Source organism: Bubalus kerabau, chromosome 6 (genome assembly GCF_029407905.1).
Source record: "Bubalus kerabau isolate K-KA32 ecotype Philippines breed swamp buffalo chromosome 6, PCC_UOA_SB_1v2, whole genome shotgun sequence".
NCBI lineage: Eukaryota > Metazoa > Chordata > Mammalia > Artiodactyla > Bovidae > Bubalus > Bubalus kerabau.
The window spans coordinates 95,362,554-95,380,488 of record NC_073629.1 but is presented as its reverse complement, the minus strand read 5'-3'; the positions used below and the strand labels follow the sequence as shown (position 1 = coordinate 95,380,488).

General features: G+C 36.3%; 1 protein-coding gene across 7 annotated transcripts in view; it reads right to left on the bottom strand.

Annotated features, from left to right (window-relative positions):
- Nucleotides 1-17,935, bottom strand: part of EPS15 (epidermal growth factor receptor pathway substrate 15) — a 139,915-nt gene that overhangs the window by 85,456 nt on the left and 36,524 nt on the right. For all 7 annotated transcript variants that reach the window (XM_055585934.1, XM_055585938.1, XM_055585937.1 and 4 more), the window contains exons 5-8: nt 15,670-15,765; nt 13,982-14,047; nt 12,726-12,851; nt 9,186-9,245 (exon numbers count right to left, since the gene is read on the bottom strand). In XM_055585934.1, the coding sequence (XP_055441909.1) occupies nt 9,186-9,245; nt 12,726-12,851; nt 13,982-14,047; nt 15,670-15,765 (348 nt within the window). The remainder of the gene's footprint in view (nt 1-9,185; nt 9,246-12,725; nt 12,852-13,981; nt 14,048-15,669; nt 15,766-17,935) is intronic.

Genomic DNA, 17,935 nt, shown 5'->3' with positions numbered 1-17,935 from the left:
TTTCCTATTATATTGTACTTTATCTTAATCAAAGTGTATCATTGAAACTAAAACAGCAACTGAATCAAATGATGTACACTTGTCAAAAACAAAAAACCCACACACAAAAAAAACCAAAACCTCCTTCCCCCAAAACCTGGCCAGCAACTAGTTTTTAAACTGACAAGTTCTAGGTACTAGCAAACACATTTGCACAGCTAGAGAGAGACACTTAACTAAGAAGCATTTCAAACATCTTTTTGATGATTTCAAGGTATAAGCATCAAATATAAACCTAAGCTTACTCAGAGATATAGACAACAGGAAAAGAGGGTACTTTTGTTTCACTGCTGCAGTCAATTACCACTAGTGGCTCACTTTCTTTGATTTTTTTCATCCTCTATGCTTTTAGAGAGTATTTCTCAAAATTTAGTGGCCACCAGAAACACCTGGAGGGTTTGTTAAAACACAGGTTTTTCAACCCAACCCCAGTGATTCTTATTCAATTAGTCTGAGGTTAACGCCTGAGAATTTGCATTTCTAGTAAGTTAACTGGTGACACTGATGTTATTTATGGGAGACCATACTTTGAGAACCAGTATTTTAGGAGTTTCCTGAGGAGTTCTGTTTGCTCATTGGTTTACTCAAACAGCTGAACTGCCAACATCTAGTAACAGCAATCTAGGATGAAAATATCAGGTGTTTTTTTTATGTCTTCCAAGTAATACATGCTTCTCTCATCAATTTAGTTCAATAAATCATTTACTGAAAAGTTTCTTGCCACCAGACACTGTGCTAGGCATTACAAATACGAAAGTAAAGGGAACTTTCATTTTAAGAATCCAACAGAAGGAGCAAACATGTAAAAAGCAAATTTCAATGCAATGTGAACAAGTTGAGAGAGAGTCTTAATAATTCTCTAAGTCCCGAAAACTCTTCATATAATGAGGATCCAACAAATAATACTGACAAAAATTTCACCACTTTCAATCTAAGAACTTATCTAACAGAAAAATTTAAGAATGTAAAAACGAATAGATAGGAAGACAGAATATAAAGTAAAATAATATAAATTTTTATATTATAATATATATTACAAAAAATAATTATTATTATAATTTTATATATAAAAAGAATATAAAGTCATGAGTCTCTCTCTCCAAGGAGCAAAGAATGATAAGGGGGAAATTACAGTGGAGAAACTTTGGAAACACAGCCTTAACCAAGTGATGAAGGTTAATATTACCAGTGGTGGCATGTGGACATCATGTGCCCATGCCCCACTTGCCAATAAAAGTGATGAGAGAGGTACTCTACATCTGTGGTATTCTTTTCAAAAACTCATACCCTCAGGCTAATTATGAGAAAAACACTTATTTCTAGGTTGGAAGACATTCCACAAGATACCTAGCTAGTACTCCTAGATAATGTTAAAAGTTATAGGAAAAAAGGAAACACTAAGAAACTATCAAAGACCAGAGAGACTGAGAATACATGGCAATTAAATGTAGTGTGGCAGCCTAGACGGAATCCAAGGACTGAAAGGAAACACTGGTGAAATGCAAATAAGGTCTGGAGTTCAATTAACAGTAATGTACCAATGTTGGTTTTAGTTTTGACATAAGTACCATGACAATGTAATATGTTAATATTGTAAGAGAAGTGGGGTGAGGGGTATTGAGGAATTCTCTGTATTTTATCTACAACTTTCCTACAACTTTAAAGCCATTCTAAAATTTAATAAACATAAAAACAAATCAAAATCAGCATGATCTAGAAGGCCCAGGTTCAGTTCTCGCTCTGTCACTAACCGATCTGCTTAGAGGAGCTAATTTACAGGATCTTGTTCAACTCTAAAATCTATGATAAAGCATAAGCTCATTTACCAAATATTAAATTATTAAATTTAAGGGTCTCCACTTTAAGTTTAAAAACCGTGGTTTCAGACTCAATAAAACAAAGAAATAGGACTGCACACTGACAGAACTCATTCCAACAAAGGGAACAATAAACTTTAACATAATTATTAGTCATTTCCCAATATCATAATTTTTTATTTATTTTATTTTTGGTTGTGCTGGGTCTTTTGCAGCACATGGGCTCAGTAGTGCAGCATGTGGAGCCCATGGACTTCAGGATTTGTGGCGCACAGGCTCAGTGGTTCCAACTCATGGGTTCTAGACTGTAGGCTCAGTAGCAAGACCCAAGCTGTGGCACCTGGATTTAGTTACTCTGCAACATGTGGAATCTTCTTGGACAAGGGATCAAACCTGTGTTGTCCCCTGTAATGGCAGGCAGGTTCTTATTCTCTGTACCACGAGGGAAGCCCCCACAATTTTATATATTATGGTATTTTGAGTTTTCAAACAGATACCAGAGAGGAGAATTTGACTCTTTCACAAAATGTCCCCTTAATGCCCTATCAGACATTCTCCTCAGCTAAGTAAGTCAGAAGTAAAACTCAGAAAGATGTACTTCCAATATCCTTATAGTCATATAATTCATTCATGAGCAAACAAAATACTTGTAATAGTCACTGACCTTTAAAAAATCTGCATTCAAGGATGTAGAAATTATTTTTTGCCATCTTATTTTTGTGTGTATACATACACACATGACTGCAGTCACTGTCGGCAGTTATTTTGCAGCCTGGCACTGCAGCCATGAAATGGAGAGACACTTGCTCTGTAGAAGGAAAGCTATGATAAACCTAGACAGTGTATTGAAAGGCAAAGACATCACTTTGCAGACAAAGGTCCATATGGTCAAAGCTGTGGTTTTTCTAGTAGTCAGCTATGGATGTGAGAGTTGGCCCATAAAAATGGCGAGGCACTGAAGAATTGATGCTTTCGAATTGTGGTACTGGAGAAGACTCTTAAGAGTCCCTTGGACTATAAGGAGATCAAACCAGTCAATCCTAAATGAAATCAAGCCTCTAATAGTCATTAGAGGGACTGGTGAGTGCTGAAGCTGAAGTTCCAATACTCTGGCCACCTGATGTGAAGAGTTGACTCATTTGAAAAGATCCTGCTGCTGGGAAAGATTAAGGGCAAAAGGAGAAGGCAGCGGTAGAGGATGAGATGGCCAGACAGCATCATCAACTCAATGGATATGAATCTGAATAAACTCTGGGAGATAGTGAAGGACAGGGAAGCCTCATGTGCTGTACAGTTCCTGGGGTTGCAAAGGGTCAAACACGATTTAGCAACTGAACAACAACAACAACAATACGTACACACCCATCTCAAAAGTCGTTTTATGAACGACAGAAATGATCCCTGAAAGTAGTTTCCAAAGTCATTTTAATTATGGCCTGAACACCCAAGGCATGCCAAGGCCTAACCTTTACAAATTTAGTTAAAAGAAAAAAAGAAAATCTCCACCAAGATACTCTAGATTCTGCATTTTTAACTAAAGTACTAGATTTCAGAGAACATGAAAAGCATTTACCTTTGAAAAGAAATAAGTACTGTTGATTAAAGGTTCACATACAACAGAAGTTATGAAAGTTAGAATATCTCACTATCTTCAACTTTATTTATTCTAATTAAAAAAGCAAACCAACCCAAAAATCCCACCTATGCTATAAAAGGAAAGAAAGAATTTGGTTTGGTTACAAATTTTAAAGTTTAAGTCTTGAACATAAAGACTCAGGTTCAACCAAATTTTGGTTCATTAATGAAATAAGAAGTTATTGTTTTTAAAAATCCATATTGTAATTCAACAAACCAAATTAGAATTTCTTATGAACTTCATTTTTATTTATTCCCATTCAAAAAATAAAAACACACTTTGGCTCTGGAACAATTGCCTGCATGTGGCCACATATGCAGGAGAAAAGCACTCCAGTCTGCACCCTTACATCTGAGTAGGGGCCATGCAGACTTTTACCTGGGATGGTTTTTCCTTAAATAGCAGCACAGATCCTTCCTTTTCAGAACACTCTCACGTGGTTTACTCTCTACTTTTTCAGGGTTTACCAAAGATGGCTGTATCTAGGTTGCATTAGGAAGACTTGTTAACAGGGCTCTCAGGACCTCCGTGCTCTGTTCCTGCTGGGGCACCCAGTGAGGAAGAGAAGACAAGATGTTGGAATAGAAGACCTTGAGCTTACTCCTCCACAGGAACATCAACATGACAACTAACCACTGAACAATCAATAAAAAAGACTGGAACATACCAAAAAAAAATATTCTACATCCAAAGACAAAAAGGAAATCACAATAAGATGGTAGGAGGGGCACATCTGCTATATAACCAAATCCCACACCTCTGGATGGCAGACTCACAAACTTAATATAATCATATAGCAGAAGATCTCCTGAGGAGAGAGAGCTCTAAGCCCCACATCAGGCTCCCAGGTCTGGGGGTCTGGCATCAGTAGGGGGAGTCCCCAGAGCCCTTGGCTTGGAAGGTCAGCGAGTCTTACTCTACAGGACTGGGGGAAACAGAGACTACACTTTTGGAGGGTGCACCCAAGGTCTCATGTGCACTAGGAACCAAGGAAAAGCAGTAAATTCATAGGAGCCTAGGCCAGACCTATCTGTTGGTCTTGGAGGGTCTCCCACCAAAGTAGGGGGTGGGTGTGGCTCTCTATTAGAACGCAAAAGCTAGTGACAAATATATCCAGAGGATATCTTGCTTGGGACATTAGCACTAAGACCTGACCAAGCCAATAGCCTGTAGGCTCCAGCGTTGGGATGCCTCTGGCCAAACAACCAACAGGGAAGGAACACAGTCCCATCCACCAAAAGATAGGCAGCCTAAAGACTTCCTGAGACCACGACCACCTCTAGACACACTCCTTGACATAGCACTGTACACCAAAGAGCCAAGATCAATTCCACCCATCAGTGGGCAGAAACCTGCCCCTAACCACTAGGAAGCTAGACCAGCCTCACCCAACAGGGGCAAACACCAGAAGCAAGAAATATACAGTGCCACAGCCTACACAACTGAGTCTGCAAACACAGGTCAGAACCTACCCTGGGACCAACTGATTCCTGGCCACTGTGATGAGAGGGGAGTATACGGCTGGTACACAGAGGACATCCTCTACAGAAGGCCACTTCTCCAATGTCAAGAAACATAATAACTTTCCACATACATAAAAATACAAATAGAACTTTAGACAAAAGGAGATGGCAGAGGATTATGTTCCAGACAAAGGAACAAGATAAAACCCCATAAAAATAACTAAGTGACATGGAGATAGGCAATCTACCCAAGAGAGAGTTCAGAGTAATGATCGCAAAGATGATCCAAGAACCTGGGAAAAGAATTCAAGCATAAAGCAAGAAGTTACAATAAGTTTTTAATAAATAATTAGAAAAAATAAAGAACAACCAAAGATAGTTGAAGAATACAACAACTGAAATAAAAAATAAACTAGAAGGAATCAATATAAGAATAAATGAGGCAGAAGAATGGATAAGAGAGCTGAAAGAGTACTGGAAATCACTGCCATGGAAAAGAATAAAGAAAAAAGACTGAAATGAAACGAGGACAGTGTAAGAAACCTCTGGGACAATGTCAATCACCGCAACTTTGCATTATAGGGATACCAGAAGGAAGAGAGAGAAAGGGCCTGAGAAGATAATACTTACAGAGATAATAGCTGAAAACTCCCCTAACATGGGAAAGGAAGTAGTCACTCAAGTCCAGGAAGCACAGAAAGTACCATACAGCATCAACCCAAGGAGGAACATGCTGGGACATAGTAATCAAACTGACAAAAATTAAAGAGAAAGAAAAAATATTAAAACTAACAAGTGAAAAGCAACAAATAACATACAAGGTTATCTCCATAAAGTTATCAGCTGAGTTTTCAGCAGAAACTTTACAGACAGAAGAGAGTGGCATGATACATTTAAAGATAAAAGGGAAAAGCCTACAACCAAGAATACTCTGCTCAGCAAGGCTCTTGTTCAGATTTGATGGAGAAATCAAAAGCTTTACAGACAAGCAAAAGCAAAAAAGAATTTAGTACCACCAAACCAGCATTATGGCAAATGCTAAAGGAACTTCTCTAGGTGGAAAAGAAAAGGCCACAATGAGAAACAAGAAAATTACGAAATGGGAAAGCTCACTGGTAAAGGCAAACCTAGAGTAAAGGTGGGAAATCATCCACACGCAAATAAGGTATCTAAACTAAAAATCGTGATGAGAGTACAAGAGCAAGATATCTGAAATGCATTTGAACTAAAGAGATCAGCAATTTAAAACAATCATAGAAATATATATAGACTGCTATATCAAAACCTTATGGGAACTGCAAACCAAAAAAATCTGTAATACATATACACAAACAAAAAAAAAAGGAATCCAAACACAACACTAAAGAAAGTCATCAAATCACAAGTGAACAAAAGAGGAAAGGAAGAAAAAAGACCTACAAAGACAAATTCAAAACAATTAACAAAAACAGCAATAAGAATATACATAGCAATAATTACCTTAAATGAAAATAGATTAAATGCTCCATCCAAAAGACACAGACTGACTGAATGGATACAAAAACAAGACCCATATATATATGCTGTCTATAAGAGATTCGCTTCAGATCTAGAGACTGAAAGTGAGAGAATGAAAAAAAGGTATTCCATGCAAATGGGTATCAGATCTAGAGACTGAAAGTGAGAGAATGAAAAAAAGGTATTCCATGCAAATGGGTATCAGAAGAAAGCTGCAGTACCAATACTCAAATCAGATATAATAGACTTAAAAAAAAAGACTGTTATAAGAGACAAGAAAGGACACTATGTAATGATCAAGGGATCAAGAAGATACAACAATTGTAAATATAAATGCACTCAACATAGGGGCATGTCAATATATATAGTAAATGTTAACAGACATAAAAGGAGAAATTGACAATAACACAGTAATGGTAGGGAATTTTAACACCCTACTTACATCAATGGACAGATCATCCAGACAAAAATAAATAAGGAAATACAGGCCTTAAATGGCCCATTAGACCAGATTGAACTAATATTAATAGAGCATTTCATCTGAACGCAGCAGAATACATGTTCTTTTCAAGTGCACATGGAACATTCTCCAGGAGAGAACACATGCTGAGCCATAAAGTAAGCCTCAGTAAATTTAAGAAAATTGCAATTGTATCAAGTATGTTTTCCAACCACAATGCTATGAGATTAGAAATCAACTAAGAGAAAACTGCAAAAACCACAAACACATGGAAGCTAAACAGTGTTACTAAACAACCAAGGAGTCCCTGAAGAAATCAAAGAGGAAATAAAATATCTAGAGACAAATGAAAATGAAAACATGACGATCTAAAACCTATCAAATGCAGCAAATGCAGTTCTATGAAGGAAGTCTATAGCAACACAAGCTTACCTCAGGAAACAAGAAAAATCTCAAATAAACAACCTAATGTTACAGCTAAAGCAACTAGAGAAATAAGAACAAACTAAACCCAAAGTTAGTAAGAGGAGAGAAATCATAAAGATCAAAGCAGAAATAAATGAAAGAGACTTGAAGCTCCATAAAAGACAATACAAGCAAATATATGGCAATAAAATGTACAACCTTGAAGAAATGGACCAACTACTAGAAAAATACAATCTCTCCAGACTAAACCAGGGAGAAATAGAAAATATGAACAGACCAATTTTAAGTACTGAACTTGAATCTGTGATTTAAAAACTCTCAAATAAAAATTCAGGATCAGATAGCTTTACAGGTTCTACCTGTAAATTCTACCAACAATTCAGAAAAGAGTAATACCAATCCTTCTTAAACTATTCAAAGAAATTGCAAAGGAAGGAACACATCTAAAGTTATTCTATGAGGCCACCATCACCTTGATACCAAAATCAGATGCTGTGTGCTTAGCTGCTCAGGCGTGTCCAACTCTTTGTGACCCCATGGACTGTAACCTGCCAGGCTCCTCAGTCCATGGCGATTCTCCAGGCAATACTGGAGTGGGTTACCAAGCCCTCCCCCAGCGGACATTCCCAACTCGGAGATCGAACCCAGGTCTCCAGCATTGCAGGCGGATTCTTTACCATCTGAGCCACCAGGGAAGCCCAAAACCAGATGAAGAAACCACACACACACACAAAAAAAAACGTATGACCAGCTCATAGATGCCAAAATAGCTCTTGACAAAATTCAACATCTATTTATAATAAAACCTATCCAAAAAGTGGGCATAGCAGGAAACTACCTCAACATAATAAAGGCCATATAGGACAAATTCACAGGTAACATAACATTAAATGCTGAAAGCATTTCCTCTAAAATCAGGAACAAGACAAGGATGTCTACTCTCATCACTTTTACTCAATATAGCAATAAGAAAAAGAAATAAAAGGAATTCAAATTGGAAAAGAAATAAAACTGTCCTTGTTTGCAGATGACATGATACTATACATAGAAAATCCTAAAGATACTACCAGAAAAGACGGCTCTTTTTACAAGATTAATAGGCTACACAAAAATTCAGTTAAACAAAAAACAAAAAGCAAAAATAAATAAGATCTGGAAAGAGAAAGACACCCAAACACAAACCAAGAGAATAAATAATAGTGCAATTCTGTGGCAAATCTGAAAGTCAAAGAAACAACAATTTCTTAGCAAAATAAAGAGAGAAAATTTGAAAAGACTAATTTCCACATAAGAGATTAAAGGGGGATTAGAGATTTATCATTCATGAGTTCACAGCAGAATCTCATGTAACCCTTAAGGAAGACATGAAAACAGCTCTCTGAAGAATTAAGTATCCATTTACTAAGGATAATATATCTTCAGATAAGATGTCTAAATTTTCTCTGCTTCCATAAATGAGGTGAAAGTATTGTATTATTCATGTTTTCCTTTAATGTAACAAATGTGAAAATTTGGGAGTTAAAGACATTTCACAGCAGAAGTAGGCACTAAGATGCCTGGTCAAGTTGAGATTCAAAAGATTATATTCAGCATCTTTAGAGTGCATTATCCAAAGCATGTATTCTTACATATCTTAAAGTCAAATAAAATAAAGAGGGCAAAAACATTCCCTCTCCATTACCCATTTGCTGAATAATATTTATTGACTATAAATTCTAGATAAAAATAGTCATACCATTAATTTTAAGAGAAATGTAGTTTTCCTCTAAAGATAAACAAAAATGGGAAATTTTCACTTGAGAAAACCATTAAGATGTTTAAAATTTCAAAAGCATTAGGTTACTTACAACGGCAAACTCATCTCTGTCAAGCATTCCATCATGGTCAATATCACTCAATTCCCAAACCTTAAAAAGAAAATAATTGGTTAAGATTAACATCATTTCATGTGCTAATTGTATATATCAAATATATATTTGGAGGAAAAAGTTTTTCCTAAACATTATAAAATCTGTTTTTCTGAGAAATTTCAATTATGCTGGGCATCTTATTACATCACTAATAGAATTTCTGTAAAAAAAAAAAATTAATCATAATTCTTAATACCAAGTAGTTTTAAACAGAAATCACTTTGCAAATTTTTAAAGAAAATGTTTTGCTCCTCTCAACTAAGAAAACAACTACGTAACACAGTATTTTAAACAACTTTTGATACTTGAACTGTGGTGTTGGAGAAGACTCTTGAGAATCCCTTGGACCACAAGGACATCAAACCGGTTAATCCTAAAGGAACTCAGTCCTCAATATTCATCGAAAGGATTGATGCTGAAGTTGAAGCTCCAAAACTTTGGCCACCTGATGCAAAGAGCTGACTCACTGGAAAAGACCCTGATGCTGGGCAAGACTGAGGGCAGGAGAAGGGGACGACAGACATGAGATGGTTGGATGGCATCACCAGTTCAATGGACACGAATTTGAGCAAGCTCCAGAAGATGGTCAAGGACAGGAAAGCCTGGTGTGCTACAGTCCATGGGGGTCACAAAGAGTTGGACAAAGCTGAGCACTAAACTACTACATTTTTTTAAAAACATCACCTCAGTTACTTCATGCAACAACTTCATGTGGTACTATAAAACCTATTTTAGACCTGAGACTACATGACTTACATAGGCTCGTGTAACTATTATTAAGTAACAGAATCAGTCTTCAATCTGAAGACTTCTAACCAAGTCCATTATTGTTTTCCTATAACACAGGAACCGCTAATCAACTGAAATACATATTCAATGAACATTGTATTATTAATCATTAGCCAACTAATGTCCAGACCATACAGAGAATAAATAAACCTTAAAGAAAGAAAGAAAGTGAAGTTGCTCAGTCATGTCCAACTCTTTGCAACCCCATGGACTGTAGCCTACCAGGCTCCTCTGTCCATGGGATTCTCCAGGCAAGAATACTGGAGTGGGTTGCCATTTCCTTCTCCAGGGGATCTTCCCAACCCAGGGATCAAACCCAGGTCTCCCACATTGTGGGCAGAAGCTTTACCATCTGAGCCACCAGGGAAGCCCGATAAACCTAAAGTCCTGATATATTTGGTCTAAACCTAGACTATCTTCCATAGCTTTAGACCAGCTATAGACTATTTTAAATTGTTGAAATGAAGGTATTTAAGTTAGTCAACAAAATTTTATTTGTGGCAGAAAGAGAAGGTATACTGATGACAGACAGGAGTGAATACAAGCAAGTGTTTGGTCGCTGAGGGCCTTGAAGTTTCGACTTTATTCCAAATGCAATAGGAAGCTGCCTAAGAGGGTAACTTTTAAGTAAAAAATAACAAGATTACATTTATAGTTTAGAAATCTAATACTGATCATATGGTATAAAAATAATTAGTAGAAAACAAGATTAGAAAATTAGTTTAGCACCTAAACTATACAACACTGATCCAGTAGTTACTGGTATTGTGATGACAAGTTGTTGTCATCGTCACCATCATGGCAGCTAACATTCAAAGAGTATGTGCCAAGCTCTGTGCTAGGTACTTTATATACATTATCCCATTTAACTTGTGTACCCTATAAACAGAACGATGTGATACGAAAGTCACTCAGTCATGTCTGACTCTTTGCGATCCCATGAACTGTAGGCTGCCAGGCTCCTCTGTCCACAGAATTCTTCAGGCAAGAATACTGGAGTGGGTAGCCATTCCCTTCTCCAGGAGATCTTCCCAATTCAGGGATCAAACCCAGGTCTCCCTCATTGCAGGCAGATTCTTTACTGTCTGAGCCACCTGGGAAGACCAAGAATACTGGAGTAGGCAGCCTATCCCTTCTCCATGGGATCTTTCCAACCCAGGAATCAAACCAGGGTCTCCTGCACTGCAGGTGGATTCTTTACCATCTGACCTACCAGGGAAACCCTAGAAAACAAGCTAATTTTAAAAGATTAGAAAACTGAGACATGGTTTTCTAATGATTTGCCCAAGGTCACACAGTTAAGAAATGGTGTAGCCATGATTTACTTACTTAGTCTAAGTAAGAAATTAAAGAAAAGACTAGAGGTTTAAAGAGAGTAGACAAGGTCTAAAATATAAAGAGGGGTATTAAGAAATCACTATGCAAACAGCACAAGAGAGGCTATAGTACAGAAAGCCCAGCTGAGGCTGGTGATCACAAAACTATGAGGATACTAATCTTACGAGACTTTCTCAATAGTCCAAATGCAACCAGAGAGAAGGCAAATAATTAGCTTCATGTAAGGTTAGATTTTCATCACGCAGATTAGAAAACATGGCAAAGAAACTAAGGATACTGACATGAAACTGTGAACCAAAAGAATCCAAGATGGATGAAGGAAAAAGTAAAGCCAAAGGACAGAGAAAATAAGAGTCTGATCCTACTCCTTAGAGGGAAAGCTATGACCAAACTAGACAGCATATTCAAAAGCAGAAATATTACTTTGCCAACAAAGGTCCGTCTAGTCAAGGCTATGGTTTTTCCAGTGGTCATGTATGGATATGAGAGTTGGACTATGAAGAAAGCTGAGTGCTGAAGAATTGATGCTTTTGAACTGTGGTGTTGGAGAAGACTCTTGAGAGTCCCTTGGACTGCAAGGAGATCCAACCAGTCCATCCTAAAGGACATCAGTCCTGGGTGTTCATTGGAAAGACTGATGCTAAAGCTGAAACTCCAATACTTTGGCCACCTCATGCGAAGAGCTGACTCATTGGAAAAGACTCTGATGCTGGGAGGGATTGGGGGCAGGAGGGGAAGGGGACAACAGAGGATGAGATGGCTGGATGGCATCACTGACTCGATGGACATGAGTTTGGGTGAACTCCAGGAGTTGGTGATGAACAGGGAGGCCTAGCATGCTGCGATTCATGGGGTCGCAGAGTTGGACACGACTGAGCGACTGAACTGAACTGATAAAAGTCTTGATAACATCAAAGAATTAGTCTTGCAAATATCTAGGAAAGAAATCTAGAAAGCCAAGAAGTTCTCTTTAGAGAGTAGAATTTATGATTTCAGAGATGAAACTTCCTTTAACCAGGCCCCATGATACAGTCGTGGAATAGAGGGAGATGTAGAATACTGATGGTCTCTGGAAATTAAATCAAGGAACTGGGAGGTCAGAGCATACTACCCAAAGACAAAAGGCCTTACCTAGAGGATTATGACAGCTAATTTCGAACACTCATATTTTAGAGGGAATAACCAAAGAAAGAAAGAAATTGGCAATAGTTTTAAGTGAGAGCACAAAAAATTCTATAACACTACAACTTCAAAATAGGATCTATGTATTCTTTAGCAGTGAGCTAAACTGTTCCAGTTTCAAGTAAAATTAAAATACATAAAAGTTACACTTAGAATTTAATATCTTACTCTTCCAAGAATATCCACAGGTAACTTAGAGTTGAGCAACACTGGTTTCACTTTATCACCAGACAGAAATCCATTCACTGGGCATAAACTATCAAAAATTGCATCATATTTGGCCTTATCTTCAGGCTATAATATAAAAAAAGATTGCAAGTTAAATAAGAGGGAAAGGAACGTAACTGCAGTTATAAACATTAAGTCCTCAAAGACTAGGCAACATTTTTAAAATGATCATTTAAAAAACATATTTCACTTTCATCCAAATATAATGTAGTAAATAGTAATTTAAAAGTTATTCCACTCAAAAGGTTAGAATTCTCTCCATTCCTTTTGTAACTGAACCGTCATCTTTACCTTTTCTATTGTTAAGTTAAAATCAGGGATTTTAAAATCAAAAGATTTCAGGGATCGAAGGACTTTGAGAAGAGCGTCTAGTCTAACCCTCTCAAACAGACCCAAAGCAAAGCAACAACTTCTGCAAGAACCAACAGCTGTTAGTGACATTCTATGACTTTCTAAACTTGGCATTAATTACATTTCAAACTCAATTTTTTTTAAAAAGAAATCCTTGCCAAAGAAATAAACATCATTTCCCTCATTTTTTCCAAAGCAAGATATCTTTTTCATATCAATAATAAGGTATTTCCTAAAATCCCTGTAAATTATCTGTATAACATAAAAACTATCATTCATGATTTGCCAAGTCAAGAACAGATCCTTACAGACTAGCACACAAGGCATACAAACCAAAATGGTTTTCTGACAAAGCTATACATTTATTACAGATTATTTTATCTGCTATATTCTATTTTAAAATTACAATTTTTAAAACCTGGTAAGATAGCTATAACCATTTCGGTGTTTCTAAATAACTATAAGGCAAAATACCCATTTCAGAAAAAGATTTCTTAAAGAATTGTTTTAGAGTCATAAAGAGAATATTTAGTTAGGCAGAACTTTTCAAATAAGAAATAATACCAGTGGGGTAAACTACGTATTCATCAAATATCTTAGTTAATACCAGATTATGACATCACCATTTTTAGTTTACACTACAAAAGAAAGGAGATTAAGCCAATACAGTCAAAAAATGACTGACAGAGAATAACATGACTCAAGCAATTTCTAGTACCAGCATTTCCTCCACAGTAAAAAATGAAAGTCTAAAGCACCCTGCGATACATTTTGAAAGAAGGGAGAGAGGATTATGTACGTAAGAAGCAAAGTGTGATAAAAGAATAGTCAAAAAGTTTACTTACTTTTACAGCCCATGGGAGCTCAGCTGCAGAGGTTCCACTGATTAGCAAAGGACTACTGGTATCATGCTAAAAAGGAAAATATAGCACACGAAGGGCTGAAATCCTCATTTCAATAAAAAATGAAGAGGAAATCATGTTTGGATTTAAACACTCAGACAAAATGCTGGATCTCAATACACAAAGGACACTATTTAACATTAACTCAGGCTTTCACTGAAGTACAAATGAAACAAAAACTGAATTAGCTGTGTTAGCTGCATAAATGACTGTGGAGCACTAACTAAAACATGTTAAGTCTTATAGAATAAATCCTATTACACCTGAAATCAAAATAAAATGAAGACACAGTTATCTGAACGTAACAAAAATATTTATGGCCCTGTTAACTGATGACTTTTCCCCACAATATTTAAGGAAAGCAGACAGGGACAAGCACAACTTAAGATTTCTAAGTCTCAAGTACAGGAACCTACCAATAGCATGTCCAAGTTATTATGTTTATTTGCTTGTAGAGATGGCTATATTTGAAAATGTTTACTAATAGTATATAGTTAGGCAACAAATCCCTAAATTAACCCTCTGACTCCACAATTAAACTCAGAAGTATAGAAATTCTCAAAACTGAAGTTAAATTCATTATACTTAGACCAAATACTTTTAAAATACTGAATTTTAAAAACAAGAAGAGCTATGAAACTTGTGAAAAAAGCAGTAAGGTGGAGAGGACTAGCCCTATCAGATATAAATTATCAAATATGATCACTGAAACAATGTGAGATCAACATACAGATAAACAGATCAATGGATATAAACAGAAAAACACAGAAAAAATAAATACATATGAGAATGTCATGATTGAGGTGGCATTTCAAATCAGTATGGAAAAGACTATTCAATAAACATGGTAGTCATCTTGAAGAAATATAAATTTGAATCCATACACACCTTACATCAGGATTAATGTCAATGTGAACAAAGAAACCACAAAAACCTTAAATTCAACTAATCCATTTACATTAAATACAATATCTTCTTTATGGGAAAACAAATTACCACAAAGTCAAAAGACAAATAGCAAAATGGGAAAAAATATCTGCAATTCATATAGACAAATAACTGTTTCCCTAATATATGAAAAGCCTCTTGAATTCAATAAGACCAACAACCAAAGAAAAATAGGCAGACGTTATTAACAGACATTTCACATAAAGACAATGTAAATGGCTCATAAGCATGAGAAAAACTACTCAACTTCACTTCATAAAACCAAAAGGATAAAATTAAGACTATACTTACATTCCACTGGTCACCTACCAAATTTACAAGAAACAAAAGTTTGACAACAGTAAGCTAGAAAAAGTACACTCAACCAACTGCTGGTGGGACTATGAACTAAAACCACCACTATGGAAGACAAGTTATTGTAAGTGAAAATTACAATGCACAAACTTTGAAACACCAATTCCACATCTGAGAATTTATACATATATTTCTGCACACGCAAAGTGACAGATTCAAGGTTTCTATTTATTGCAGCAATTTTTAAATAATAAAAGACTGGAAACAAGCTAAAAGCATATCAATAGGAAGTTAAATAAATAAAAGTAAACAGAAGCAAGGAAATACTACTTTCTAATCACATGGTATCAGTTTTTAAAATACAATTTAAATTTAAAAGCATTTCTTACAAATCTTGGTGGAGGAACAGCCAGGTTCAAACTACTTAGTGAAACCTCCAATCCATTCTGGGCACATGCCACAAGACGCAAAGCAACAAAGAATTCCTGAGAAAGAAAAGTATGACTGTTAAGAGCATTATCCATCTACCCATTCATCCATCCATCCATCTATCTACACATATATCTTCAATCTTAAAATATAAAACAATTCACAACTACTCCAAAATTTTTATGTCTCAGTGAATATAACAGCACACTTGCTTTAAAAAACACTTGCTCTAAATACAAGAGCTCTATGTACAAAGATATTCCTGATATAATAAACAGCAAAAAATATTAATATAAATGAGAAAATAAACTGATATACACATGGGATGGGAAATATACCAAGATTAATAATCATGTTTCAAAGAATATTTAATGATGGTAAGAAATATTTTTATCACTTAAGAAAAAGAATCTTAGAAAAGAGTCTAGAAGAAAATAACACCTAGAAGAAAATAAATAAAAGGTTATCAAAAGTCATATCTGGATTTAAGATTATAAATTTTGACACTAGAACAATCATTCAAATGATTCAGTCACTGTTATTCCAGAAAAGCTACAAAGAATAACTATGCAACATCTGAAACAATTATATAAGTGCTTGACTTCAAAACACTTACAAATCTCTCCCAAAAGTCCTTGGATTTTTGGCATTTGAAGCCTTAGTTCAAAATTTAATTAGTAAGTGGGAAGACACTGAAGCACCTTGTTTTCAGCTGTTCTCAGTTAAAATCAAGTCTCAGAATAGGCATAACAAAAACTTTTTACTCCAGTCATGATTACTTACAATTTGTCAATACTCTAGGTACAGCTGCTGATTCTCAAATCTCCTGTTCTCACCTACAACTTCCTTACTCAATTCATAACCTACTCATAGAAACTTGCAGGTTGTCTGTTCATACAGTACTTCATCTTCACTAATAAATATCTTGAAAAAATGCTATTTCAAGATCTCCCCTTCTCTATTCATTCACCGCACAAGCTTCTATGCCATTTGACTTCAACTCCCACCATTAGCCAGAGAAACAACTGTCACAAATTCATAGCTACAAAATACAATAGACTCTCAGAAAAAAGAAAAAAACCTCAACCTACTTGTTCTTTTGGCAGCCTGGACAGTATGATCCTTCCTGAAGCTCTCCTCTACCAGCACAGCTTCATTTCATAAAGCTGTCCAAATTCCTCTCTGACCTTCCAAGTATCTTCTGTTGGAGCCTTGTCTCCTCCCATCCTTGAAATGCTGAACTCTATATAACCCTTTTTCTCTTGTCATTCTGCATGAGATTCAATTCTCTTAGATAATCAAGTCCACATCCCAGATAATATGGACGGGCTCTGAAGTGAAATGATACTGCACTGAATTCTAGTTCTACTACTTGTTATGAGGCCTTGAAATGAAATGAAATGAAATGAAAGTCGCTCAGTCGTGTCCAACTTTGTGACTCCATGGACTATACAGTCCATGGAATTCTCTAGGCTAGAATACTGGAGTGGGTAGTCATTCCCTTCTCCACGGGATCTTCCCGACCTAGGGATCGAACCCAGGTCTCCTGCATTGCAGGCGGCTTCTTTAACAGCTGAGCCACCAGGGAAGCCCTATGAGGCCTTAGGCAAGTTTAAAAAAAAAAAACAAAAAACACCTCTTTAAAAGGGGGGCTAATTCCTTACAATGTACTGTAAGGAACAAAATTTAAAACCACACTATAGGAAGAAAGCACTATTATTTTTGGCTCATAGAAACTCAGTAAGTATTGGTTTATGTCCTTAATTTCATATGTTAATTCAAAAATCTATTCCTTCAATGCAAACATCAAAGTTTAACTGCAGATCCATAAATCCCGCCACCTGGATATAACAAAGGCAACTCAAACTAAACATCCCAAGACTAGGAGTAGCAATGAAGAATTTATTTTACTGTTAAGTTCCTGAAGACAGGGATCACATTCCATCACATTTACTTCTGTATCTCCAAAGCCTGGCTCAAAATAGGTACTCAACAAATAATCTGCTGACTAAGTCTAGAGCACCCTGGATGCTCACATGAATTTAGTTTTCCAATGTCTCCAAGGCACCAAATCGGCTCTTCTGGCCAGGGGGTCCAATGAGGACCACAATCTAGCCTTGGAATCTTAAATAAGAGACTGGGTATTCTGACCCCTCATCTAACTTTTCCATCCTTTTTCTCAGTCAGCTTCAGTTATCCCTATAGGGGGAATTAACTTTGAGTAGT